General features: G+C 43.0%; 2 protein-coding genes across 18 annotated transcripts in view; one reads left to right on the top strand and one right to left on the bottom strand.

Moving 5' to 3' along the window:
• The window catches only part of TNRC6C (trinucleotide repeat containing adaptor 6C), a 113296-nt gene extending 100848 nt beyond the window's left edge, over window positions 1-12448 (top strand). For 13 of the 15 annotated variants that reach the window (XM_083597844.1, XM_083597837.1, XM_083597845.1 and 10 more), the window contains 4 exons: window positions 3163-3357; window positions 5832-5902; window positions 7754-7893; window positions 9334-12448. In XM_083597844.1, the coding sequence (XP_083453970.1) occupies window positions 3163-3357; window positions 5832-5902; window positions 7754-7893; window positions 9334-9694 (767 nt within the window). In that variant the 3' untranslated portion in view covers window positions 9695-12448. The remainder of the gene's footprint in view (window positions 1-3162; window positions 3358-5831; window positions 5903-7753; window positions 7894-9333) is intronic. The other 2 variants (XR_014544291.1, XR_014544292.1) reach the window with 1 other exon arrangement.
• Window positions 1-26716, bottom strand: part of LOC310755331 (ras-related protein Rap-1b-like) — a 33932-nt gene extending 7216 nt beyond the window's left edge. Inside the window, exons 1-2 of one of the 3 annotated variants that reach the window (XR_014544300.1) lie at window positions 26592-26624; window positions 14974-15531 (exon numbers count right to left, since the gene is read on the bottom strand). Coding sequence is in view for 1 of the 3 variants with exons in the window: in XM_083597957.1 (XP_083454083.1) it covers window positions 23174-24016 (843 nt within the window). In the remaining 2 variants the exon portion in view is untranslated. Of the gene's footprint in view, window positions 1-14973; window positions 15532-22334; window positions 24194-26591 lie in introns of those variants that run through there. The other 2 variants (XM_083597957.1, XR_014544299.1) reach the window with 2 other exon arrangements.
• Between the last annotated feature and the right edge of the window lie 1261 nt (window positions 26717-27977).

Here is a 27977-nt window from a genome sequence, read left to right on the forward strand (position 1 = left end):
CTCCTCTCTTTTCTCTTCATTTCAAAAGGAATAGGGTCGTTTCTGTGCACATGTTTTGTTCCTACCTGGAGACAGGGGCTAGGTCAGCAAAGTGGAGGGTAACTTGTGCCTTATCTCACATTGCCCATGAACCAGGAAGGAAGCAGTCAGTGCGGCTTTTAATCACTCTGGAAGGAATTGTGCCATGCACCCCCACATTGCATATCACACACTAGAAGGGGTGGGGCACAATGCTTTTACTGCGAGAACAGGTGCTTGCTGCTTGCTTTTTTCCTGAGCAGTGCTGAGGAGTTTGTATATGCAAACTTTCTCAAGTTACCCTTGTCACTGCCACCTAATTTCCCCCCAGAGACGTGGGGCTTCAGCCTGCAGATACTGCCAGGCCTACCCTAACTAGAATCAAAATGCCAGCAATGTTGCAGTTATAAATTTATGCATTTTAATTGATTGGCCAAAATAAGACACTTAACATCTAGCAGATAGGCAATTTTTGAGAGCCTTGATCAAAATGTTAATATGTTGACATGATACTGTTTTATTTTGGTCTCCAGACTGAAGACTGTGAGGGTATTGGGTTTCCCACTGCTGAAAATGGAAAGGAATGCTGAACTCCTTTTCAGCCAGCAACTGGACAGCCCATGGATCTGATGTTTTTTTTACTGTAGCCCAAAACCTCAAAAATATTTTGAACATTTATTTTTCCTGCTTTTGAGTTACATGGTCTTCTTAAAGTACTATGGCCCCCTTGATGTAAACAATATGTAACCTACCACCAAAGCAGGATGCAAGCCTAGATAGTCCAAATGATAATTCCAGTAACTGTGAATTTCTTAATGGACAGTTTAAGCTGAAATCTGTAAGTAATAGGGAAAGCTCAGCTGTTTTTCTTTACTAAGCCCACACTGCCTGAAGTCCTGAGAAACTTGTGTACAGCTGGAATCTTATACTCTATTTCAGATCTCCCCTCTCCACGGGCTTGCTTTGGGAACCATATGGGGCAAACAACGCAGAATAGACACCAAAAACGGCTACCTGAGCACAGGTCTGCATGAATGTAAATGATCTTGGTGGATTGTGGAAACTTTTTCTGCAGCTCACCAATGTCATTTACATTCATGCAGACCTGTGCTCAGGTAGCCATGCTTTTGGTTTCTTATATTTATGTACCCTTTAAGGGTTGTATCCAACCAAGTTCTTCTTTCAGCTCAAGGGCTTTTGTCTATGCAGTGGAATATCTTCTTCCCATGTGCCGCTCCCCCCAAATCTGTTCTGGGAGTTCCCCCAACCCTCCTGACCAGATGACAGGCATGGGGACAAGAGAGGGAGAGGAAATCCCATTGCACAGGCAGAAGTCCTGCATTAAAAGGACAGCCTCAGTGGATACAATCTTAAATCTTCAGCTCTTTAGTTTAAGCAGTAAAGTGTGTATTTTAAAAGATTACCTGTTAACAATTCTTTAAAAGGAAATAAAACAAGTTTACTTACCCTTAATTTTAATTTTTATGCACTGCTCCTTCATGTAGCTTTTCTCCTTCTACTATTTTTACTTATCATTTATCTACTTCAACCATTTATATACTGCTTAACAACGTACGTCTCTGGTGAATTGTGCACTGACCATGTGAGAACCAGTGACATAATGGTAAAACTGTTTTCTTTTTAAAAAAATGAAGATTCAACATTGAATATTACTTTTAAATCAGACTCATATGGTTTGTAAGACCATTTTTGCAGCATTTAACATTTTTATCCTTTGAGTTCATCTTGTTGAAAAAATTGTATCTAGAAGGAGAACCAACTTGACTGCAGGTGAATTCACACACATCACAGCTGTACAGTTTGCACACAACATAAGGACTAGGTCCTGGTTCTCTCCCCCCCTTTTTTTTTAAGGAAGGCCACACAAGTTTGAGGTTCACATTGGGACAAGGCTGTGTGTTTAAGTTACACTCTCACAACACAGGGCATACTCCGTGGTAAATGTGTTTAGTACTGCATGTGTGAATCAGCTTCCTCTCTTTATATACATGTGAAAATATTTTAAGGCTGGGAAGTTATCTTGCATTTTTCTTACTGACCTCTAAGTACATCATTTATATGACTGATGCTTAATAATGTGCATTTCTTTGCTTTCGTTGAACACATCCCATTCATTTCTGGTAGTGATGATTAAAAGGAATCAGAAAGGGATATGTGATTGTAGGAATAAATGTGTCATGAGGGGTCCTTGTGGAAACATTTCAGATTAATATAGGAGGAGATAACAAGATGAGGAATTCCCTTCTCTCTTCCACTCCCTCCTCAGAAAGAAGGAGAGAAAGGTGCTTCTCTCATTTCTGGGATGGCAGTTGAGAGGTCAACTCTCTCCCCTCTGAGAGCCAAAGTAACAGCTGCCAAGGTACAAGAATGCCAATGATAGTGTAGATTCAGTAATACACTATGACTAAAGGATGCAGAAGGAGCAAGATCTCCCTGTCTCTTGCATCCTTCACTCCCATCATCCTTTCCCCACAGATAATAGGAGAGGAAACAGTTAACATATTGTTAAGCAAGAAACAGCCTGATGTGGTTTCTTACTGCTTTCAGGCTATCTAGAAACAGTTGGAGAGCACCCAGGGTAATTGCTGGGCAATAACTTAAGATGTCAGCAATTCTCTTCCTCCTGTGGATAGAGAAGGAGGAGGAGGAAGAGGAGAAGGCATGAAATATGGTGATGGGGCAATGGGGCTTGTCAGCAGATCATTTTTGGAACTAGCAGGGGACTTGATCCACCATAACCTCTAGCATACCCAGAAACAAACATGACAGTTCCTCCAGTTCAAGAAGAAGAAAAAAAGACTAATGTTATGTGCTTAGTGATTTAAAACCTGTAAGTAACTTGTTTTATTCAGAAGTCAGATTAATTTCCGATCTTACAGTTTGGACTCTGGAAGCAGTTGCTAATGGGACTTTTGTCCAAACCAGGAGGAACAAATCTGGGATCTTTAAAGGGTGTGGATTAATTATGCAGATATATTAGCAAGAGAAGCTCTGCCAGTGATGATCAATGTTTGCTATAGTGCTTATTATGTTGGTGTAAAGATGAGAACAGAACCCTGGGGATCACTCAGTGTCCCTATACTACATTCTAACAAATACATGAATTGCATTTCTCTGTTGCAGGTAAACTGTCAGACATCAAATCAACGTGGTCCTCTGGCCCAATTTCTCACACACAAGCCTCTCTGTCCCATGAACTGTGGAAGGTGCCCAGAAACACTACTGCTCCTACAAGACCACCTCCAGGCTTAACAAACACCAAGCCATCGTCTACTTGGGGTGCCAGCCCACTGGGTTGGACCAGCTCTTACTCCTCTGGTATTCCTGACTCCTGTCTTTTTTCCTTTCCTTTCCTTGGTTTTTTTTGGGGGGGGGCGGGCAACACCACAACTTTTTTGGTCTTATCCCCTCTCTGTGTTCAGGTTTTTTAATGTAGCAAATCTGTAGGCCTCAAAGGGTGAGTGGAATGCACTCATTTGCTGGATTATTCCTGAGATGGAAAATTTGTGCAACCAGTCAGACGTGACAGTTCTCCCCAGAAAGTACTTTTCTCAGTAATTTCCTCTGTGGCAGGTGCATTTCTATGTGCTATTAGCAGTTGTGCTTTCAGTAATTCAGGATAAAAGCCATTGAAGACTTACTGGGGAATAAGCTCAGCCGAGCTTCCCCCAAGCCTGCAAACCCCTCTCTCTTCCACATGAATGATAAGATCCACACTCAGATAATGAGTTTGCTGTTGGTGTCCATGATTATATCATTTGGTATGTAAGTTCATACCTATTTACCAAATCACTACAAGTTACTGAAAGTGGTATTGATCCAGCTTTCTCTCTCCACTCCCCCATATTTTTGTGGAGAAAATAATGCACAATTGTACTGCATATGCTAAGCAGAATTTTGTAAAACGAGGCATGTTACCCCATAAGGCAAAAACAGGCTACAAGAGAGTCTTGTTGAAACCTCAGACTGTAATGTAAGCAAGGGCTATGCAGTTAAAGGCAAGAGGGACTTAGGTTGTTTGTGCTGCAAATGGGACATAACTATCTTAGGCTTCTGGAAGTCATGGAAAAGCAGAAATGAGATCAACATTTTGATGAATGATTGCACCTATTTTGCCACTGTTTTCCTACTGCACAGTCCTAATGGGAACCATGTTGATCTCCATGATAACTGATGCTACTGCAAAATTGATTGGAGGATCAGCACAAGTGGCACAGCTTGCTATAGCACAAAACAGCTATATTCGGAGATTTCAAAGATTCAGGCAAGCCGTGATTGGGATGAGCAATTGGCTAGGAAGAAAGTTGAGTGGAAAGGGGACAGAAGTCCTGGATACTTGCTGAGTGGAGAGGGATCTTACCCTCAAGTCCTGCTCGCCAATTTCCACAGGAATCTGCTTGGGTACTGTGAGAACAGGATGCTGGACTAGATGGGCCCTTGGCCTGATTAAGCAGTCTTTTCTTATGATGGCTTTCCTAGATTTGCGTTTTTAAAAAACCGCTAATGAAAATTCTTCAGCTGATCCCATCACACCCAAATGTTCCTAATAAGTGTGGGCCCTTAGTGCAGCACCAGGCAGAATCCTCTGGAAAGCAATGGCAATTATTGCAAAACTGTGCAAGTTAATTCTGAATGAAGGGAAGATGTATAACTAAGACATACATAGCTTCCCATAAGATGCAAAATCCATAAAAAAGTTTCTCCCTGTCCTGACTTTATGATCCATTTATTTGGCTACTTCTGTTTCACACACCATACACTGTTTCAGATGGATTTCTTCACGTGTCACAATATTTATTGTTTTACCAGTAAGTGTGGAAATGAAATGCTCCCATCAACCCTTTGAAAAAACACACATTATTAGCTTTCTATGAGCTCCACCTGGTGGCTGAATAACAAGGATTCAAATTTCAGCTTCAGTGCAGTAACCCACCTGACTTTGGAAGTCATGTGCCTTTTTAAAATGCTGCCATTTAAATGTCGAAGCAGTGCAGGTTCAGCAATTAACACAGCCTTAGTATAGAGGAAATAATGAACTGGAAATCTAGAGTTGAATTACTTGCTTTAGTGTACATATAATGGGTGCTAGATGTCTGGATCACAGCTGGAAGATACGTTCTTAATCTGTTTCATTCATCCTGTGCCTTACATGGCATTCTGCTCTATGCAATTATCCTGTCACATCACCTATTCAAATATGATAAGCTGGACTCCTGGGGCCTTAACTCGGCATATCTGAAAATCAGGAGGTGTGGAAGCAGCATAATCCTTTTGAAATTGCCTTCTGAGTGTTTGAAACTATTGTCTTTAAACACAATCTTTAAAATCATGATCTGGCCATTTTGTAAAACAAAACTTGACAGATAACAGTGTCAAAGGATAACAATAGAAAAGGCCACAGGTTGCTTATCATTCCATTAATCTCACCTCATAGCTACTGAAACATAGCATCACTGACTTTAGAGAGACATCTGTTCTGCAGTTTCCAGAGGGGTAACCTGCAGCAAAAAAACAGCAAAGATTCTTGTGGCACCTCAAAGGCTATTATTACATTAGCTTTTATGGACTAGAGTCCACGTTATCTGATGCATGATGGTGGTATAGGTATTTACAGTACTGTCTCAGGGCCACTACCAAGAAAAAAAAGATTGGTGGGCATTTGATAAGTCACCTCCTTATTAGGAATCCCTATAGCAGTTGTATTCCTCATGTTTGTGTCCTGCATGTTGTATAGCCTTCATTCAGTAGGTTGGGTTGGGCTCTCCATAATCTTTCCTTTCTTTGTGGTATAGGCTCAGCGTGGAGTACTGACAGCTCAGGAAGAACAAGTAGCTGGCTGGTCCTCCGTAACCTCACACCCCAGGTAAGCAAAGTTCCCTGATTAATTCAGAAAATAGCTATGGGCTATCTGAGATATCAGGGAGATAAAATTTGGCATCCTGCTTCTAAATCCTTGTGCTATATAATTGTCAGTGTTTATGACACTGCATTAGCACAGCCATTGGTGCATCCTGTCCTAAGCACTCGTTACGGGTGCTGGACGTTTTAGGATTGGCTCATTGAACCCTTTGCAAACACACCTAGAACCAAATGCAAATCCTCATTCTTGAGAGCACCCTGTGTTTTTATATAGTGCTGCAGAGTTTGCTAAATTTAAAATAGAATCTCCTTATCCAGAAGTGAGCAAACTTCCAAGTTTGTGGGATCTGAGCCCAGATACTTGTTTTCAGTAGTAGCACACAGTGCTTTCTCACCAAAATCCAATCCTAGTTTCTTCCCAAATTTTCTTCATTTCAGCAGCCCAATCTGAAAGGAAAGGTGGTTGCTATAGTTCAACCAAAGGGAGTCAGAATTCCTTAGTGATTACTGCAGATCACTCAGTTCCTTTTGCCTACCCTATCCTAACCTATTCATTTATTGGTTGAATCCTTGCAAAGTATATCACATGAAGTAGGCATGAGCATTGAACACAAGCTGCCTTGAAAATACAAAGTTCTTCCTCCTGCTTTTGCAGGTTTCATTGTCAAATGTAAAACGGGGCCATCAGCTAATACAGAAATGCAGTCTTAAAAATAGTGGGACATCAAATGATTAGATACCCAGAAATATACAAGGTTGTCTTTCAGTAGCATGGCTATTGGTATACATTACAGAAAGTGTACTATTTCCCCTGATGGCTTTAGGTGGTCTATGGAAGCAGTAAGAGCAGCTATCTGACCTCCTAGTGGTGCAGCTATAAAACATTTGCAAAGTTAAACAAGGTCTGGTATGGTTTCAGATTGGATGGGGGACTGTGTGTTGAGATTCCTGTACTGCAAGGGATGATCTTTGGGATCCCTTCCAACTCTACAATTCTGTGTCTCTGTATGAGAAACTCACACATCCACTTTTCCATGTAATTGCTGAAGAAAGTCACCACTCGGCCCCATATGGAAATGCATGGCCACCAGAAATGGGGTTCAGCTCAGCCACCTGCCCATGCAGGAGATACACAACTTTCTTCTTCAGTTGCAGGAGAAACTGTAGTCTTAGTATAGTGAGTCTGCCCTAACTGGTAAAAAAATCTTAGCCATCTTTAGATGTGGAGGGGCCGTGTCACCCTCCCAACACCAGCATCACTGCTCCTTACCTGGACAGTGCAGAGTAGGACAGAACTGTGCAGGTGCGTCAGTGGAGCCATTCCAATGCTCCCACTGGTGTGCCTGTGCAGCCCAGACCTGGCCACTGCCCCACCACCACCACTCCTGCTAAGTGGCAGCAGTGCTGGTGTCAGAAGGGCGGCACCACATCAACCACTCCAGGAAATAATTCACTCTGGGAAATAATCTTAAACAAGTTCCCTTACTCAGAAGATGCATAGCATTAGCAACCAGATCAAATGCTTTACGTTAAGACAAGTCTGATTAAAGTCTTATTTCTCTTTGGGTTAATGGGGTAATTAAGCAATCCTACCAATTAAAGCTTTCTGGCTTAATGAACATGACCTCAAAATACTTGGCACAGAGGCTTACAGAAACAGCTTGAGTGTAGCTATGCTGATATCGGGGAGCAGGCAGAAAGAGAAAGAAGTGGGTGTGAGTTCTCTTGTTGTACTGGATCTCCAGAGAGAATGTGAGTGCAGTTAAGTTTTGGCGAAAGGCTGGATAAAACCAATGTGATGCAGTTGCTCGTGACGCCTCTAAATCAATCTCATTTGTGCTCCTTTTCCAATTAGATTGATGGCTCTACACTGCGTACTCTATGCTTGCAGCACGGTCCTCTTATTACATTCCATCTGAACCTGACTCAAGGGAATGCTGTGGTTCGATACAGTTCCAAGGAAGAAGCAGCGAAGGCCCAGAAATCTCTGCATATGTATGCAATCTATTCAGTATTTGCTGTGGTTCATATGTGACCTCTGTGTCTTAGTTTTGTGTGTCTGTAAGAGCAGAAGCAGAAGAACTGAATAATGAAAATTAAGCTGTGAGATGTACATGAGCAGGGCATTAAGTGAAAAGTCACGATACAGGATATGCCTATAAAAACTGGCAAATTCCAAAAGAGGTAGATTTGCTCCTACTTAGGACTCCCAATTACATTCACCAGCAGTCCCTTAGCTTCTGCAGCTTTTATCCTGCGTTGAATTAAACCAATAAAAATAAGTTTAACATTTTAATGTTTGCAGTAACCCACACTGCATTCTTAAATGTGGGTTGGTGAGGAGAAAACCTAGAGACATGGTAGATCAGTCTCAGCTTTGGATATGGAGTACTTTTGCAGCATTTCATTATGTAAGGCCAGAAGTAGTGATTAGAGTTAATTAAGAAGAAGAATGTTAGTCTCCACCCCTTGGCTTACTGTGTGGTGTGTTCATTGCTAGACATGCAGGAGGGTGTGAAGATAGGGATTGGAGAAATGATTTCTGAGGCCACAGAGGCATGTAATTGAAAGCAGTGCTCTTGCCCAGTACATTTCCTAGGGGAAGATATTTCCAGGTGGAATATTTCCAGGTGAAATATTTGTTTCCCAAAGCCAGCCTAATGCCTTTCCCTCCCTCTCAGCTTTTGCATGGTACCTCTTGTCAACCACACTACCAAAGCGGCTCAGAAGGAGAAAAGTGGATGGACACACACTTGCATACATGTGGAATATAATTAAGAGGATCTAGAATAAACCCATGACTTTGGTATTTGAACAAGCAACCACAAACCTTAACCAAAGGCCATGGATTGAAAAATAATAGCCACTTCTGTCTTTGAGGAGACAGCCAAGTAGAATTGACTGTTATTTTTAATATACCCCCTGCTATCCAGCATCACCTTCCAGATGTTGTGGACCGCAGTACCTGTCAGCCCCAGCCTGCATGGCTGCTCAGCCTAGGGCTTATACAAAGTTGTCGTCCAAAGCATCTGGAATTCTGGTCCAAAAAAATGGGTCGTGGAAAGGTGGTCTATCATCTGAAATATATATATTCTGAACTCTACAGAAGTCTATATATTCAAAACAAAATAAAGTATGCAAAATAAATGTGTGTGCGCTTTGTATGCTACGTGCATCCATAGATTTGCTTGGTGCAGTGAGCTTCAAGCCCTGCTTTTTCATAGGTACATCTAGCATTCCCTCCACTGAATGATGATTGCGGTATATAGATAATCATACATTAAAACAGAAATAATAAGGATTGATTTGTTAGATTTTCATAGCATTAGGTTTCATAACAGAATATGAAAATAGCCTGAGACAAATCCCCCTCTCTGAGCCCAGGTAAGAGTGTGGTTTACCTCTGAGCATCTCTGTGTCTTTCTCTGTTTTCAGGTGCGTTTTGGGGAACACTACCATCTTGGCCGAGTTCGCTGGAGAAGAGGAAGTGAACCGTTTCTTAGCACAAGGCCAGCCACTGCCCCCCACCTCCAGTTGGCAGTCCAACACTGGAACCACTCAGACACGTTTGGGCTCCACAAGCAGCTCACACGGCATGGTGCGCAACGATGCAGGCCACTGGAATACCCCCTGCCTAGGTGGCAAAGGGAGCAGTGATCTGCTCTGGGGCGGGGTCCCTCAGTACTCAAGCAGCCTTTGGGGTCCACCCAGTACCGATGACGGCAGGGTTATCGGAAGCCCAACGCCTTTGAATACTCTGCTCCCAGGTGACCTTCTCAGCGGGGAGTCCATCTAGGACACCAGAGAAACAAAATGGAAGTAACAATCATCAGCACTAAAGGAAAATAATGGTAACCCTTTCCAGTCCAGGGCATCGCGAAGAATCCAGCTTTAATAGATCAGACTGGCAGCCCTTTTTTTTAGTACCTCTGTCCAATATCGACTATGAAACTCTGCCGAAGTCCTTGTGAACTGTTAGTGCAACAGTATGGGCTCCCTTTGGTCAGTGTCACGTGCTAATGATAGGTTTTATGTGGGTTTTTTTCCAATGGCTTTTTAATTTTGTTTTTATGTTTGTATGGTGTTTTTAAAGACGTATAAAAGCTGCTTAGACTAGTTCTATCATGAAGGGCACTTTTCAGAATTTGGGCTGGAAAGGGTTATTTTATCAACTGTGGGAGTCGGGGAGGGATGAAGGGGGGGAGGGTTGTGAGAAAGCCTATTTAAAATGAGCCTGTGATAATTATGCACATTACCAGAGGCGGATCCAGTAATCAGTAGGGGATGGCATCCGACCAGCCCGTAAGCAGTCAGCAGCATAGGGGGGAACAAATCCTATGCCCCTCAGCTGTACGACTTGGATTGAGAGGTGGGGTGGAATATCCATGTCCACTACTCCCACGGGTCTTGCCTATGCACATTACACTTGTTTCATTACTTTTTTGTGTCATTGTTTTTTTTTTAAAACTCCCCCCAAAAAATAGTAAAAAAGAAGACGAAGGTTTTTTTAAAAAAACATATCAAACATGCAACTATACTTGAATCCAGCAGGCCAATAACAAAATGTGAACACTTTCTATTATTACACTTCCAGGTCGGCACCAGAAATCAAAAGAACAGGCTCTAGGAATATTTTTGTTGAGTTCTTTCTTATACGTATGCATTGGGGAAAAAGATGGATAGATGTGTGAGCGTATGGACGTGTGTGCGCGCCAGTTGTACAACTGAACAAATTGTGTGACTTTTTTCCTTTCTTTCCCCTTCCCCACTTCTCAGTATATGCTTTTGATTTGCTATTTGGTCAAACGTTTAATTGTTATTAGCTTCTAACTTTGCACTGAGTGTCCACAGCCCTTCTTGTAGCTAATCCTACTTGTTTTTAAAAAAGAAAATTGAAAAAAAAAACTGATAGGAGGGGCTGGCGACAATTCACGTGTAAATGTTTACTCAAGGACTCTTACTGCATTTTAAAAAACTTACAGTGTGTATCTCTGGAGAATAATATGTATATCTACCTTTAGCAGCTTTTTATTGTGGACTAATGCAAGGAAATAAATACCGGAGTATTGCACCATTTTTCCCCCCATTCGGAATATAAAGTTTTAAAAAAGGAAAAAAAAAAACTCTTGTTGAACTGTGGCCATAAATACTTGTAAAGAGTGGATGGTTCCCTGCAAGCCGGAACGGAAACAAGCACTTGGACATAGGTTTTGACTGCTTTTGGAGGAGCCTACGGTTTCGGCTCCCACCTGTTTACAGACCTTTTTTTTTCCTCCTTCAAACTTTAAAATAAAAAAAGGAATTGAAAAAAAAGAAAAAAAATAGACTTCCATCATAAAGAAACCTATTTTCAGAATGAAGATATGCTACTTCAGAGCTCTGGGATTGAACAGTGTTTGTTGTTGTTATTGTTGTTGTTGTTGTTTATCCTTTTCTTTGGCCATTGCTGTGTACTCCTTTGTTGTTTTTTCCTCCTCTTCGTCAAGAGTGGCGAAAAATATTGTGATCACTATCTTGCACATGGTGGAAGATGTCTCAGGAAAGCCGGGTTTCCCGAGGAGCAACTCCACACCATTTCATGTATTTTTTAAACCCAACTCCTAGCACTGAAGATATTATTAAAAAACAAAATGAAAAAAATAAAAATAAAAAGACAGTAAGAGAAGAAGAAAAATACCTAATCTAATGTGTAGCAGTTACATATTTACCAAATAATGGACTCAAAAGAAATAGATGTTTGAAGAGTGCTTTATATATTAAAAATTGCTTTATGTTTAAAAATGATCAATGTTTTTGATTGTTTTGAAAGGAAGAAAGACAATGGAATAACATACCCTTTGAGTATGTTTTTAAAAATTATATGAACATTGTGCTCCCTGCCTGCTTGGATCAGGAAACTTGTGCATTACATTTTTTGTTTTGTTAAAGATTAGCTTTTTAATGGTTTTGTCCAATTAAAAAGGGTCCTGCAAGATTGCAAATCAACAAAAGCTGGTTTTCTAGAGGATCATGAACTATGCACAGATTGGGTTCCAGACTTGTGTTTCCTCAAGTTTTCGTAGTGTATTTAGCTGAATACCCTTTTCTCAGAGTGCTTGCATCTCATTGTCATTACACGCACTCTACATATGTATTGTGTATATATATCTCTCTCCCTTAATACACACACAGACACACACACACACATTATATTTATATATATATAATACATATGTGCCTATGTGCGGATTGAAATAGTCAATACAATTTTCCATGCTGAAGTTTAGTAATGAGTTGTAGAAAAAGAACTCCTGATCATTTAAAATTGGGGATGGACATAAGAAAAAAAGCAAATACATCCTGTTGAACTTTTTTTTTTTTTTTGCCTTCTTTCATTTTGAATTCAAGATGTCTGTAACTCTGAGATGAAAAGATAAAAAAAAAAGTTTGTGGCTTTTAATGTTATTTCTCCTCATAGAATGTGATTGTTAAAAACATGCACCAGAAGTTGCTTTCAAGAGTACGAAGATTCTTTGAAACTTAATAAACTGCAGTTTTTCTTGGCTGTTAAGATGACCGTGTATTTTTCTTGTGTACAAAGATGACTGTTAATTCTAGCTTTGATCACAGGGGTTTTTGTTGTTGTTGAGGGCATTTTTAAGGCTTTCCACATTCATACATGTGCAACCTGCAAATATCTGAAGTGATTAAAATTTCACCCTCCATATGTGTATACTTTAATTTACATGCTATATTCCAGTTACAGATTGTGGACTTGTGGCTTGCAATTGCCTACTCTTGCCATTTGTATCTGATAGCTGTCCTCTTAATCTTTCTGACGTAATATAGGAATGCATTTTATATGAAACAGTTATTGTATTTTTGTTAAAATGCTACATGCCTGTTTTTGTCTTTTACAATACCGTGGAACAAATTCTAGAACTCTGCTGCAGTTGTGATGAAATAAGAGGCAGAATTCAGAGTACAGTGATACCTCAGTTTAAGAACAGTCCTGTTTACGAACGATTCAGTTTACGAACACTGCAAAACCGGTAGTGTCCCAGTTTGCGAACTTTACCTCAGTTTACGAACGGAATCCGAACAGTGGAAGGGCACTGGCGGCGGGAGGCCTCATTAGGGAAAGTGCGCCTCGGTTTAATAATGGTTTCGGTTTAAGAATGGACTTCCGGAATGGATTAAGTTTGTAAACCGAGGTACCACTGTATACCCTCTGCAAACAAATCCAATTTTGTCGTGCTTCTGAGCCACCCTTCCCTTCGCCTCAGTTTTATTGGACCTCTTGAGAACAAAGACATAATAATAATAATAATAATAATAATAATAATAATAATAATAATAATAAATTTTATTTATATCCCGCCCTCCCTAGCCGAAGCCGGGCTCAGGGCGGCTAACAACAATCAAATAATCAAACAATCAAATAAACCAACATTCTAAAAATATTTCATTATAAAAATTAATTAAAATCAAGTTGATGGCAACCATTAAGCAAAACTCTGTGCAGGTTGCCAGAGGAGGGAGTCAGGCTGCGCCCTGACCAAAGGCCTGGTGGAACAACTCTGTCTTGCAGGCCCTGCGGAAAGATGTCAGGTCCCGCAGGGCCCTAGTCTCTTGTGACAGAGCGTTCCACCAGATTGGAGCCGCAGCCGAGAAGGCCCTGGCTCTAGTTGAGGCCAGCCTAACCTCTCTGAGGCCTGGGACCTTCAGGATGTTTTTATTTGCAGACCGTAGGTTTCTTTGTGGGGCATACCAGGAGAGGCGGTTCCGTAGGTACGAGGGTCCTAGGCCGTATAGGGCTTTAAAGGTTAAAACCAGCACCTTAAACCTGATCCTGTACTCCACCGGGAGCCAGTGCAGCTGATATAGCACCGGATGAATGTGGTCTCGCAGCGAAGACCCCATAAGGAGTCTCGCCGCGGCATTCTGCACCCGCTGGAGTTTCTGGGTCAGTCTCAAGGGCAGCCCCATGTAGAGCGAGTTACAATAATCCAGTCTGGAGGTGACCGTCGCGTGGATCACAGTGGCTAGGTCAGGGCGAGAGAGATAAGGAGCCAACTGCTTAGCTTGGCGGAGATGAAAAAATGCCACCTTTGTTATAGCTGTAATCTGCGCCTCCATAGAGAGGGAGGTATCAAAGATTACACCCAAACTCTTAACGGACGATGCTGGCACTAATTGCACCCCCGCAAGAGATGGGAGTTGCCCCCTCAATCCCATATCGTCCCGTCCCAGCCAGAGGACCTCTGTCTTCGAAGGATTTAACTTCAACCGGCTCCCACGTAACCATCCAGCCACAGCCTCCAGGCATCTGGTCAGTGTGTCTGGGGCCGAGTCAGGATGGCCATCCATCAACAGATAGAGTTGGGTGTCATTGGCATACTGATGGCAACCCAGCCCAAAACTCCGAGCAAGCTGGGCGAGGGGGCGCATAAAGATGTTAAAAAGCACCGGGGAGAGAATCGCACCCTGAGGCACTCCACACACCAAGGAGTGGCGCGATGACAATTCCCCCCCAAGCGCCACATCCACATGTAGAATTGAAAAGTAGTGAGCAGAGAGATTATAATCACAGTCACAAGACAGTGTTTATGAGCATTCATTTATGGTAAACTAATACCACCTTTATTTTTCTTCTCTTAATATTACAATTCTTTTAAGAGCCTTATTCCCCTAATCCCTATTTTAATCATAATCAAATTTGACTGCCTCTAATGGTTTCAAATAGGAACTTTCTGAAAGAGGGAATAGCCTTGATTGTGATGCACTGAGACCACAATCCTTTACATAGTTAACTGGGAATAAGTTCCACTGAATTTAGTGGGGATTACTTTTGAGTAGAAGGGACGTGGGTGGTGCTGCGGGTTAAACCACAGAGCCTAGGACTTGCCGATCAGAAGGACAGCTGTTTGAATCCCCACGACGGGGTGAGCTCCTGTTGCTTGGTCCCTGCTCCTGCCAACCTAGCAGTTCGAAAGTACGTCAAAGTGCAAGTAGATAAATAGGTACCACTCCAGCAGGAAGGTAAACAGTGTTTCCGTGCGCTGCTCGGCTTAGTCAGCTAAGCCAGAAGCAGCTTAGTCATGCCGGCCACATGACCCAAAAGTTGTACACTGGCTCCCTCGGCTAATAAAGCGAGATGAGCACCGCAACCCCAGAGTCGGTCACGACTGGACCTAATGGTCAGGGGTCCCTTTATCTTTACCTTACTTTTGAGTAGACATGTACAAGATTGCATTTTAAGGCAGTTCACACTTTGAGAGGCATAGATCTATTTGGACAAGAGTGGGCTTTCTAATAACTGGGGGCCCAAATAATTATTAAGCAAGACTTTTCTTACAGCCTCTGCAAGTCAGCAAACAATGCATCACAGAGCAAGTAAGCGATAGCGTTTTGCACAAATGAATCTTCTATTGCAGCCACCCTTTAGCTCCTTGAAGGAAAGGTAGGATATAAGTGAATCAATAAATGTAAATAATATCTGACAATGGAAGAAAAATGGCATTGTTTTCAGAAAATCAGTACATTTATAGGCAGATGTTCCCACTCACCCTCATAGACCAGAGACAAATGCAGATCTCCAGTGTTTCAAATGGAGTTTCAGGGCTTCTGCTGATGGGGTTTGTTGGATGAATCCTGCCAAAAGTATATGCATATTTAAATAAGTATATGTAATTTATGGGAATCTGTGTTTGCATGTAAATGCTGCTAAGATCGGAGCTTCAGAACCCTTTAAATGTGACTGATCTGCACAGAATGCTGTACAGGTATTTCACACATTCTGAGCATCTCATTTAAGTGGGACCTGAAGGTGCTTTCCAGTGACTGCTAAAGGGCTAGAGTTTGGTGAGCTTTCCCCCCCAACATGGAGAAGAGGTCTGTGGTCTCTGATTATCTGTGGAGTCTAGTGCAGCACGGAGAAACAGGAAGCAGTGCAGTCTTGGGTTTCACCACATGAGTGGAAACTACAGAGCACTAAAGTATTTTTTTAAGTAGCTAATGTGTGGTTACTAGGTTTCATGAAGTGGGCTAATAGTAAGATAAGTTGTTTACTGAGGAGAAGAAAAACAACATGCCCCTTCAGAATTTCAACATCCATTAAATTAATGGTCAAAAAATGAAAAGAAAACTAAGGTAGAATGCTTATTGCAACACATAGTGGCCAATTCACTGCCACAGGATGGTGTGAATCACTAGCATAAATTGGTGTCTAATGTATTTGAGAAGTATATGATGGTGCCTATTGCCTGACAGTCTAAAAGTGCCAGCAGTTAGAAATGGGCTTCTTCTTAGCTGGTGATAGATAGATACTGCTTGCTATCAAACCCCACTTGTGAACTTCCCTCTATACTATTAAGGCAGCATTTGTCTCAAATAGGAACGATGAGCTGTATTAGCATCATCCAGGATGGCTTCTAGTGTTCCTATGAAAAGTTGTCAACTTTAGGGGCAGTTTGGAAGTGTTTAATGTATCTGGAGTACACTTCCTGTCCCCCTTTGAAGGAGAGGTGTGCAAAACGCCCCCTTTTGGATCAGAGCGCCAGTAGGGTTTAACAAATTATGGCATCTAAGGTTTAACAAATTATCAAGGCATAAGGGCTTGTGGACTACAGTCAACTTTGGATGAATGAAGTGTTATCCTGAGTTGCAGGTTATGTATATACATATGTTTGGGTGGAGGATTGTAAAAAGTGTGGTCAAGGGGAAATGAACTGAGGAAAAGTACAGACAGTGATAATTAGGGACTTGTGAATTACCACTGTTAAATAAACTAGTCCATGAAAGCTTGTTCCATAATAAATTGGTTAGTTTTTAAGGCACCACAAGTCTCTTTGTTGGTTTTTTCTGCTAAAGGATAACACATCTAAATCTCTGGAAATCTTGAACTACTTGGGTACCAAGCCACCTGTAGAAGCAGGTCCAGTTGCAGCCTTCTGGGGGCGAAGGGGAAGAGATATGTCCCATATTCAGTGTTCTTTGGACTAGCCATCAAACAAGTTTCATACTGCTAAATCATAGGGAGGTAACAAATTATTTTCAATGCCTCTGTTGAGTCAAGACAGTGGGGCCCAAATGCCTTTTATATTAGAATCATAATAGTAAATTGGCCTCTTCCGACCACCCGAGCAAAGCCTGAAGAGGCAACAGAGAGCCCACACTATAGCAGCTTGTCCCACATGTGGCTCAGCATACTCTCTTAGATAAACTAGCTTCATGTTCCAGGTTTTGGCTGTTAGGTGCAAAAACTTCCCATTGTCAGGCTTTCTAGCTCTGACTCTGTCTTTAGCTATGTGTGCAGCAAATTTCAACGTTCTGGGTGATCTGAAAAGACATTGCACTTCATATCCCATTTTTTGAAATCCGTTTTTAACAGATCCATTTTTTAAAATGTATTTTTGGTAGGAGAAAATATGTAAAACATTTCAGCCTGCAACATCATGATATACCCTAAGTTATCCCATAAATGAGGCCTGTATGTCTATTTTATTCTCACCCACACTTCACCATAAGGTCTTAGTATGGGTTGCAGCAATTTAAAAATACAATATTAAAAACATAACAAAAGCATGCACCGAAAAGAACCCGGCTGCTTAGTTCACATTAATAAAGAATATGGTTCTTTTCCACAAACCTCCTAAACCTACACTTCCCCCAGCTGACTTTTTCTCTGTCCATAGCCTTTTCTGCTACATAGTCCTTAGCATCTCTATGACTTGTACCCATTTCTCATTTTTCAAACTTCTTCCAAAAGCTAGGTCCTATGCAAAGTTTTAATTCTAGCCAAAGCCATCTTTCTTTCAGAGGGTGGGAGTCATCTAATGAGTCTCATCAGCAGAAGCCCTGAACAAAATTAGTTTGGGTGGGTGGGTGGGAATCCCTGGGACAGTGGGGGGGGGGGGGTTGTTCCTTTTGAACAAGCTGAAACGTGCTGATGAAACGATTGCTGGTTGCCTTAGCACAGCACCTGAATTCCTTCAAGATAATCTACATTCAAACAGTCTAACAGCTAAGTTTACTGATGAACTGGAATACTCTTGAACATTCTGTATCATCACACCAGCTCAGCCAATCAGTGCCATAGGCTTCACTACTACAGACAGAGTGTGATGTTCTCAGATCATGTTATTTTTGTGTTTTATTATCAGACTGAATGCTACAAGCAATTTCTTTCCAATCTCAAGATTATATACTACAATATATAAAATTTGGATATATAAAAGTGCTCAGAATGAGAACAGGGTAGGAAGAGACAAGCTGCATTACTTCTGCCTTAGTTCCCCTCTTGTAGAAAGAGAAATATTAAAGACTATCTCAGAGATGGTGGAACAAACAAATGAGCTGAACTTGCAAAGCACTTCGCATACTTAAAGAGATTGCAGGTATAAAAGTAATCATATCTGCACACCGTGGCTGAAGACTTAATCATGTTTTTTTTAGCTAGTTCTGTCCTTTAATTTACACATTTTTGTGGTCTTTTAACTGATTTATTATGTAAATGTACATCCATATAGATGTGCTCGGTGCTAATTTTTTAGAAAAAGAAGTGCCAAACTCGCCACGAACACCTCCCTCGTTCTCTTAGAATGGCAATGGTGCCTGCCTGAGAGCTGCTGGAACTGAGGTCTGGTGAGTTCTGGCTGAAAAAAGCCCTGCATGTGCTTACTGAAGCATGGCAGGGTTTGCCATGGTTGGGCACCTGCCAAAGCCTACTCCGCAGAGGGTCCCCTACTGAGCACCAGAACTGCCTGTCTCTGCTGCTGCTGCTCTTCTTGCCATTCCCACCAGCTCAATCCCTCCAGCCCAGAGGAGCAGGCCAAGTGAGCAGAAGGCCTGTTCAAAGGAATGGCCTTTCTCTCTGGACCCAGAGGCAGAGAAAGTAGCTGGCTGCGGGAAGGAGGGGAACCTCTGATGCATCAAAGCCTACTGATTAAAGCAGGGGTGTGAAAATGCAAGTCTGGAGGGGAGTGCCTGTTTCCAGCTATGGCTGGTTCAACAGCTTTGGCTCCTTTTGGACAGAGATGACTTGGCTATGGTACTCCATGCTTAGGCAACTTCCAAAGTGAACTATTGCATTGTGCTTTATGGTGACTAGGAAACTTCAGCTGGTACAAAACTGACCCCTGATGATGACTGGGAACTGGTCCAAAACAGAGTGGCCAAGTTACAGGGGTGCGGTTCCTTTTATAATTCATGTAACAGCTGCATTTGCTATCAGTTCATTTCTGGGCTCAATTGAAAGAGTTCATGGTAGTGTTTAAAGCCATAAATGGCTTATGCCCCAAATATCCAAAAGACCACCTCCTTCCCTACAGATGCATCCAGGTGTTAGGGGTGATGGTGCTCCGAGAGAGGGCATTCTTTGCAGCAGCTCCTATGTTCTGCAATTCCCTCCCCACAGAGGTGCAGATGGCTTCTTCACTACACAGCTTGGTCTTTGACATCTGAGATGTTTGTTTCCAGGACCCATCCTATTCTTGTGACGGTGATGCTGCACCTGACATGCAGCTCTCACCTGCGGCTCCTAGTAGCTGTCAGCATTCGACAGCAGCCACACCCCAGAAACGGCTTCGAATGGCCGGCTAAACCAGGTGAGGGTAGCCAATGGGTCTCAAACCCTCGTTGAGTTAGGGGCTTCCCCTGCATGCAAAGACAGGCTCCGGCAGATTGAGTGGGCGAGACCAGTAGTGGGTCCAATGGTCAAGAAGGTGGTTTCTACACCTGCTACAGAGGGAAGTGAGGGGCAGATGGGGCTTGACAACATGGGAAAGTGCCCATCTAGAAGAAGTGAAACTCTGATCCTAAACCTCCACTGCCTTGCAAGATATCTTCGAGGGAAGACAAGGCTAAGGAGTAAACCCTACACAAATCTGGGCTGGAGTCCCTATGATGGTTGGATGGCACCTTACATGCCTCCTTCCAGCAACTCCTGCAGCCAAGCTGGTGCCAAACATACTGCTCTGCTTTCCTATGGAACACATAAATGAGGCTAAGAGGAGGGTCTTGTCATCTGGACAACCCATATACACTGCCCAGGCTTGCACTGTGGGGAAGTCACTTTGGTGCTGCTTATGCAGTGGTTTGTGTTTACCCTAGGAGGCACACTCCATTGTCTCTCGAAGCAGATGGTCGTCAACAACTGTCAGAGATTTGTGCTAGCACAAGAGATGCTACTATCTATTATAAAACGATCACAAAAATCTGAATTGGTCTTCTAATGACATTGGGGAAACTAACAATTTCAAATAAAGCCAGCAGAGGGTGTAGTTGACTTGAGTTTTATGTCGTCTCCACTTTCTGACCTAATAAAGCATGTTTGTGTGTATGAGAGAGAGACTGGCACGCCTTTTCTCTTGTTAATTTAGGAAGGAGAGGCAACCAAGGATTGCTCAGTCATGGCTGAAATCAGTACGCAATATATTAAAAGAGGGAAATCAGGTTGTTTGTTTAATTGGTGTATTTCTACATTTCTCAGGTACTCTAGGGAGTAAAATCCTGAAGAAAATGGATTTAATGCACCACCGACACAAAGCTGCAGTTGTGGGAAGCAGGTGCTATGTGCCTTCTTCCTCTATAGTAAGGAGCCACACCAAACCCCCTTCCGCACGGGTTAGGGAAAACAAAGCAAAACCATCCTCAAACCTGGGAGATTTTTCTCTCACCTGTCACTGTGTTGGGTTCAGAGTAAATCCCCTCATTGTCACATGTGGTACAATATGGACACATTTGACTATGCTGCAGAATGCATTCCAGACAGATCAGACAGCACCCCCCCCCCAATGTTGAATGTCAGGTGCTTGACGAAGACCTTTCTATTTCAGCAGGAATTTTAAGTAAGTTGTACTATGTCTATTTGTTGAACGTACATTTTCATTTGACCTTTTCAATTTAAACATTGTGGTATGGATCACTTTGTTGATGGTTGTGTAAACCACTTTGTGACCATCTATGGTGAAAAACAGTCTGTAAATATGGAAAGTAAATAAATGTGTTTGGTGATTACCAAAATACATAGATACTCAAGAACCTTGGGGGTTTTTTTAATATAAAAAAATACCATTTACCTAGAGCTATTTAGATGGAGGGTAGGCAGGCAGTGTTTTTAAAAAATAGCAGCAGCAGCTAGGATGTTTGGCTAATAAAGTTTCAGGAAATTGTGTTGATATAACTGTCTGGGTCATGTTTATGCAGATTCAAATGCTCACCAACAGCACAGAAAATGCAAGGGAAGCGGTGTTACCGGATCAGACCAAGAGTCTTCCTTCCACCAGGATCCTTTGATTGTGGTTACTCCCAGATGCCTTCAAGAAATAATGATAGCACAGAGCTCTAACACAGGGATGGGGAACCAGTGGCCCTCCAGATGGACGACAACCCCCTTCATCGCAGAACACTGACTTTGCTATCTGGGGCTGACGGGGAGTTGGCATCCAACAATGTCTAGAGGGCCACAGGTTCCTCATTGCAGCTCCAAAAGAATAATCCCACCCTTGCCATTGACTGCCTTGCACCTGAATGCTCAAGGGGAAACTTTAAATGAGGAAGAGCATTGTATTTCAGAGTTCTTGATATCCTTATTACTCCTAAGCTCAGTGTCTGTTTTTAGCCAGCTACAGAAAAGTTTGGCTTCAAAACATTATCAGATGCCAACAGATAGCCCCATATTGCATCTTAACTTAGGAGAACTACATGTGTAGCATTGCAGTCGGGCAAATTAGTGGCAGCTTCTTCTCAGCCTTTGGGCTAAATTGCATGTAGTATATGACAAAATCCCCAGCCGTCTCCTTCCCTCCACCTTTACTTGCATTAATTTTCAACATATCTGTAGTTTTATTTCACTACACGTACTGTCATTCCACAGTGCATCATCCATTTCTTCTGTAACACAACAAATGACATTTGTTTGCTTCCCACCTTGGAAGCACTTGAGTGGCTGCGTGGATGCTATTAATTTATGCACCACCTTCAACTTGCAGCCCTATGCACATCAGTCACAAGTACAGTCCACTGAAATCAATGGTACAAAGTTCCCAGTAAATGAATCTAGGACTGGAGTGATAATGTGCAATGTTTCTCTCAAAGCAGCTCTGTAAGAGAGATCATGAATATTCCCATTTTGTGAAAGCCCAGCTGAGAGGGACTGACCTGGCTAAGCTTATGAGTTTATGCCTCAGGAGGAGTTTGAGCCATGGTCTCCTAGGAACAAATCTGACAATATTGCCCCCAGACTACAGTGTCTGTCATAAAAACCATGAGAGCATAAAAACCTACAGAAACTCAGCAGGGTGGCTGTCCTACAAAGATATGAAGGCAAAGGCATAAAGCAGAACATGGGAGCAAGAGAGGCTGTGTAACGACCGGGTGACAAGAACTTGAAGTGTGGCTTGTTTTCCAATCACAAGCCTCGCAGCAAAATAAAATAAACATCAACACTCTTTTGGGTGGTGCTTGAGTTTTCTTTTATTAGTTACAACCCTTGAAAAGTTGGAAATTAAAATCATACCTACTCAGGCACAGACTGACCCACTGGGTGACATGTACTTCTTTCCACAATGCAGAGGTGCTTCAGACAATGGTGAGCTCAGTTTAAACAAAGTCTGCACAAAAGCACATGCATGCAAATGGTCAATGCACACATTTGAAGCAAAACAAAAAACAAAACCCACTGTTTGGGGGGGAGGCAACACACACACTGGATGTTCAATAGGCACCAAAAATGTCTTTTCTTTCCCATCTTCAAGCATACCGTGTCTGTTCAGTCACTCAAAACACAAAGAAATCAATGCAAAAGGGAAAGATAAGTAGGTGTCCCAGGAATTAAATGTTTCCTAAGTTCTTGCCTTCTAAGTTCATGCTATGGACCTTGTCAACATCAGCCATGTTGCCTCAAAAACTGGTCTGTTCGGCCATTCATCTTTCACTCCTGGGGCATCCACTTCCATGACTTAAGGGACATATCTTCCAATTTATACAATAACAGCTTGGATCCGCAGAACAGACCAGAACTAGAGACATTACACTGTGCACAGCATCACAGGCTTCCCAATTCTTGGGCTGCACCTCAAAATCAAATGCACGGAATGGGCACAAACATTGGTGACTTTGGGGCACTAAAGCTGAAATTACTATGTCACGACGACAAGCCATCAAGGTTCACAAACAGCTCCTGAGCCCCAAAATGACAGAGTGCCACAGTGCTGTTGTGGCAGGTGCAACCTGATCTCTAAACACAGGTCACCAAAGTTCTAAAAAACCCATGCAGCTATCATTCTCACATAGTTCAACAGACAGTACAACTATTGGCTTTGTTCATGGGGGGCCGCAGTGGGGGCTCCTTAGGGAAGGTCTCACGTCTCCTGCGGAGGGCAGGGCTCAGCCGGCTGGGCAGGTTGGCTTGATGAAGCAGCTCCCGGAAGACCTCCACCACGTTCTCGTTCTCCTTAGCAGATGCCTCCAGGAAACGGCTGTTCCAGTCAAGCTCCACCAAGGAGAGGGCGTCCTCGGGCAATACCTGTCTAAGCCCACCGGCTTCTGCCTTATTGCCCACCACTACGATGGGAGGGAACTTGTCCTCTTTCAGCTCAAGGATCTCCTCGTGCAAAGTCTTCACACACTCAAAGGACTCTGCATCATCCACAGCATAGATCAAAGCGAAGGCATCGCTGTTCTGGATGGAGAGTTTGCGCATCGCTGGGAAGGAGTAGCTACCACTGGTATCCAGAATCTCAACCTTGATGGTGGCTCCACTCACCTCAAACTCCTTGGTGTGCATCTCCTCTACTGTTCGCCGATGCTTTGGCTCAAAAGTGTCCTGCAAGAAGCGCTGGATCAGGGCCGTCTTGCCGACCCCGGCTGCACCCAGAAACACTAGGCGCACTTGGCTCTTCTCCTTCACTGCCAAAGACATGGTTCTGTGCCTGTCAGTGTGGATGTGTTGGCTTGGGCGGAAGGGGAGACAAGTTGCTTTTAAGTCCTCAACGTGTGATGAAGCAATGTGTGCCTGGTCTTTATGTGACCCGGCTTCAGAGAGCAGCGTCTCCTTCCCCAGTAGCTCTGCAAGTTCGCCTCCACGCTCTTTGCTCATCAACTTCTCCCGGCTGAATTGCTGCTGTGTGCACAGCATCCCAGCTCATCTTTCCATTTATTTACACTCCCTCCTGCCACACTGCACACACACACAGTCTCGACTGTCTCCTCCAATCTCTGCTGTGGGGAATATGTGTGGAGGGAGGAGTGCAGGAAATGAAGGATGCTCTGGGCCAATCAGCTGAGCGCTGTCCTTGAAATCCATCCCCAGCACCTGGAGAGAGAGAAACTGCACTAGCACACATCGAACACAGCTCACTCCGCGGCTGGTTACTAGAGAGAGCTTGGCTGCCTCTCAGCTGCTTTGCATAATGCAAAGCATAACCACCTGTCCTTCTTGAAGACTGGCTCACATTAGAAGGCAAAAGCATCTTGCTCTCTGTAATTCCCAAAAGGTCCCCGGCTCCTTTTACTTCCCTCTGCTGGCAGATTGTACTGTAGGGCAGGGAGGTAGAGTTTAAAGTAACAACCAAAATGTATTGGTTTTTCAAACCAAGCCACCAGAGTTATTTGGGTACCCAAGACTTACAATGAGGTGGGAAGAACTAAGGTAAGAATCAAATCTGCAGAGAGGGGGTGTTGATAAAGGTAAACTTTCATTTCAAAGTACAGACTTTTACGTTTTTAAAAAACCAAACCAAATCCTGTCTAGTATTTGTAACAAATTCATAGCTCGAATGTTACAGCAGGCTCTGTTTTTTGTATGCAAGATACGCTTAATTTGTCGCCAGAATCACGTAATTGTACAGTATAACCAATAGTATTGGGAGGTCTTCTGTCCTATCTTCCTAAATTATGGTGAGCAACCTGACTGCCCCCTCCCAGCCTTCCCACATCTGACCCCATGGAATTCTTTCATGTTCCTCATTAATTTAGCATCACACACATCTCAAAACGGCACCACTACAGGCCAACAACAGTGAAGGGCTCTGGTTTTCAGGGGGTAGACAGGCCCTGACCCAAACAAATTTCCTGGAGTCAGTAAATGCACCATGAATAACCCAAAGCATCCTTCATTTTCACTGACTGTCCTTCCTGGAGGGACTCTAGGAAGCTGAATAAGGGATCCAAAGGCAGCCACTGTTAAACCAGTAAATTTCCACTTCAGCTTTTAGCAACACAGGAAGCTGCCTTGCACCGTCAAAAATTTGGTCCATCTAGTTTGGTCTGGCAGTGGCTCTCCAGGGTTTTAGTGTGCTGCCAGGCAGCTGTTTATTGTGAGATCGGTGCTGCTCATGTACGCAATCCACATGATGTGATCAGCATCAAAATGTCAGCTCCTATTCCACCCCCCCAAATTTATTTCGGATTTACCCTTTCTGTATAAAACCCATTTTTTTTAAAAAAAGCTGCTGCCAACAATTTATTAGTGATGTCCAAATATCCAATTTGTAGTATTAATCCCTTATGTGGAACTGGAAGCATGCTCAGACAGGGGTCTTTCCAGTCCTATCTGGAGATACCAGGGACTGTCTGTGTTGCAGCACCCTCCAAGCTTTCAGTGCATACGTCCTGCTTTTCAGTTCCATTTACACCACTACCTGAGGGCTGCTTTAATCTTTCCCCTACAAATATGTACAATGATATAAAGAGTGGAGGATCCACGTGTACCAGTACATGTGATGATCACACAAGTGTTTGTTTTGCCAGGGGTATACATGTGGTTACTAGTGGTAGCACTTTTCCAACAAATAACTTGCATTACCTTCCCACATCAGTGTATTACACACATGCCACACTCTTGTAGATAATATGTCATGTGTGAACTGGCACCAAGTGGGTGGAGAGAGAGAGGAAAAGTCATATATTTAGCATATCTCGACTCTCATTACTGGAAGTGATAACCATTTCAAACAAAGCATGAAAAGGTGCTGTCAGAATTATAATTCACACAGTCACTGTGCAAAAAATGTCCACGGGCTAAGCCTAAAGAAACCAACCCAGGAAGTCATCAAATTGTCTTGGTGAGAGAGCTGCCCAGATCTCACATTGTGTTTATGATGCTTCCAACATTCCTGCTTCTTTGGGAAAGAACATAAGAAGCCCCTCTTAGACCTCTGGCTGTGTACATACAAGCAAGAAGTTCCACAGCTGGAGGCAGTGCTGCCAAATCCCACTTGTTCTGAAGATCTGTTCCACATTCCACAACAATCAACTCTCTTAAAAACAGATGGGCAACCACATCATCACACATACACATTGGTCTTCTCCACCTGCTGTCTATTAAATTACCCTTTAAAAATTATATCAACTATCTTCAACATGTGGATGGACCTGACTGCATTTTATTTTTTTAAATAGAACAGCTGCAATGCAAAAGCGCAGGTGCTCTTAAGAAGCAACAGAGAGCTGGGCCTGAAACTTCAACACGGGTGCCTACAATAACAACATTTAGAAAACATATCCCCGACATCTCCCTCCCGAAAGCAAAAACGGGGAGCACCGTTTTACCAGGGCAACTACTGAAAAGTTGGGAGTCTTCCATGATAAACAGGGGAAGCAGGAGTGCCAACAGCTCCAAAACAAAAAACACCCATATAAGCCTTAAATCTGGCAACTCTACTGTATAGTGTATGCTGTGTATTTTTAGAGGTTGTGTTTGCTTCTCTCACCTTCTCTGGTAGCTGTTTGTACAACTCGGGTTTGTACAACTTGGGTCCGCAGCTCCTGAAACGCTCTTTCTCATAAGGAGAACCAGCAGGCAGCCCAGACTCGGCAAGCAGGCAGAGCAAGGCGGAGAGGGCGGAGCAGTTTCAAAGGGGCACCGGGCAGACAGGAAGCGGCCATGTTTGCTGTGGGCCAGAAGGGAACTCACTTCCTGCCTCCTACTTGGAGGCTTCTTGGAGAAGGCTGCTTCCTTCCCCGCTGACTCTGCGTGGCTTGGCGAAGTCCCTTAGTGGAGGGAGCTCCCTTCCTCCCTGGAGGAGCTCGTTGCGCCTCGACAGATGAAGAGTGGTAAGAGAAGAGGGGAAGAAGAAGGGGGCCATTTTGTTTTCAGTTGGATTTGTGTCGCTTGGCTGTTCCTTTTGAAGTTGCGCATGGGGTGCCTATGAAATTGTGTGCACGGTAGTGGTTGAGGTAAAAGCAGAGCAGCTCACAGATCATGCTGATGCCTGGCGAACCCTAATACCGGTAGTAGAAAAACTCCCCTGAGTAGAAACAGGGTTAGAAAGTGAGAGGGGTGGGGAGGGATTGAATACCACACACACACACACACTGCAGTTTCCTCCCACTCCTGGTCATTTCAAAATGGTGAAGGACTCAGAAGCAGGACCCCCCAAATGGTTGTCACGTTGTGATACCAGTCATTCAGCTGCCAGTGGTTTCTATGCAATCCCCAAACGAACAAGGAGTCATTCAAACTTCTTTGAGAATCAGAAGTTTAAGGAGATGTAGAGATGTAGGCAGCGTAAGAGGGACAGAGAAGCAGCAAACAACAGATTCTGAAAAACGGGGAGCTTCAGGTGAGCGGGGTTTGGTTAAGATGGGCCTGTTTTCCTTTGGGATCCTTTGCATAGGTGATGTTGCATTCTCAGTTTCTGCATCCCCCTTCCCATTTGTACGGCTGTAGTTTTGTTTACTGTTGTTTTTTAGATCAGGTTGTATCTGGCCTAGATTAGTTGAGCCATACACATTTATGGAGTATTTGGTATAATCTTTGTACAGATAGAAGGATAGTTGAAACTTCAGGAAAAGCGGATTCATAGCCCATGATGTTACGATAAAAGGCTATACATGTCATGTGGTTAAGAGATAAAGGAAAAGGTTTCAGCGTATTGCAGGAACTGGTGACAGTCAATGAACATCAACTTATTCGGCCATCTCTAATATCTGAGCATCATTTCCTAGTGGATTAGCCATCATGCTTGTTTTTCCTTTTCTCCTAATACGTTGCTAAAATTCTTCAGACCAAACAGTTGGCTCACATTTATAACTGGGTGTGTGTCTATTTACTTTCTTTTCTGTTTATCAAAACCCTAAACATTTGCATAGGACAT

The sequence above is a fragment of the Podarcis filfolensis genome, assembly GCF_964270895.1.
Source record: "Podarcis filfolensis genome assembly, chromosome: 2".
In the NCBI taxonomy this organism is placed as follows: domain Eukaryota; kingdom Metazoa; phylum Chordata; class Lepidosauria; order Squamata; family Lacertidae; genus Podarcis; species Podarcis filfolensis.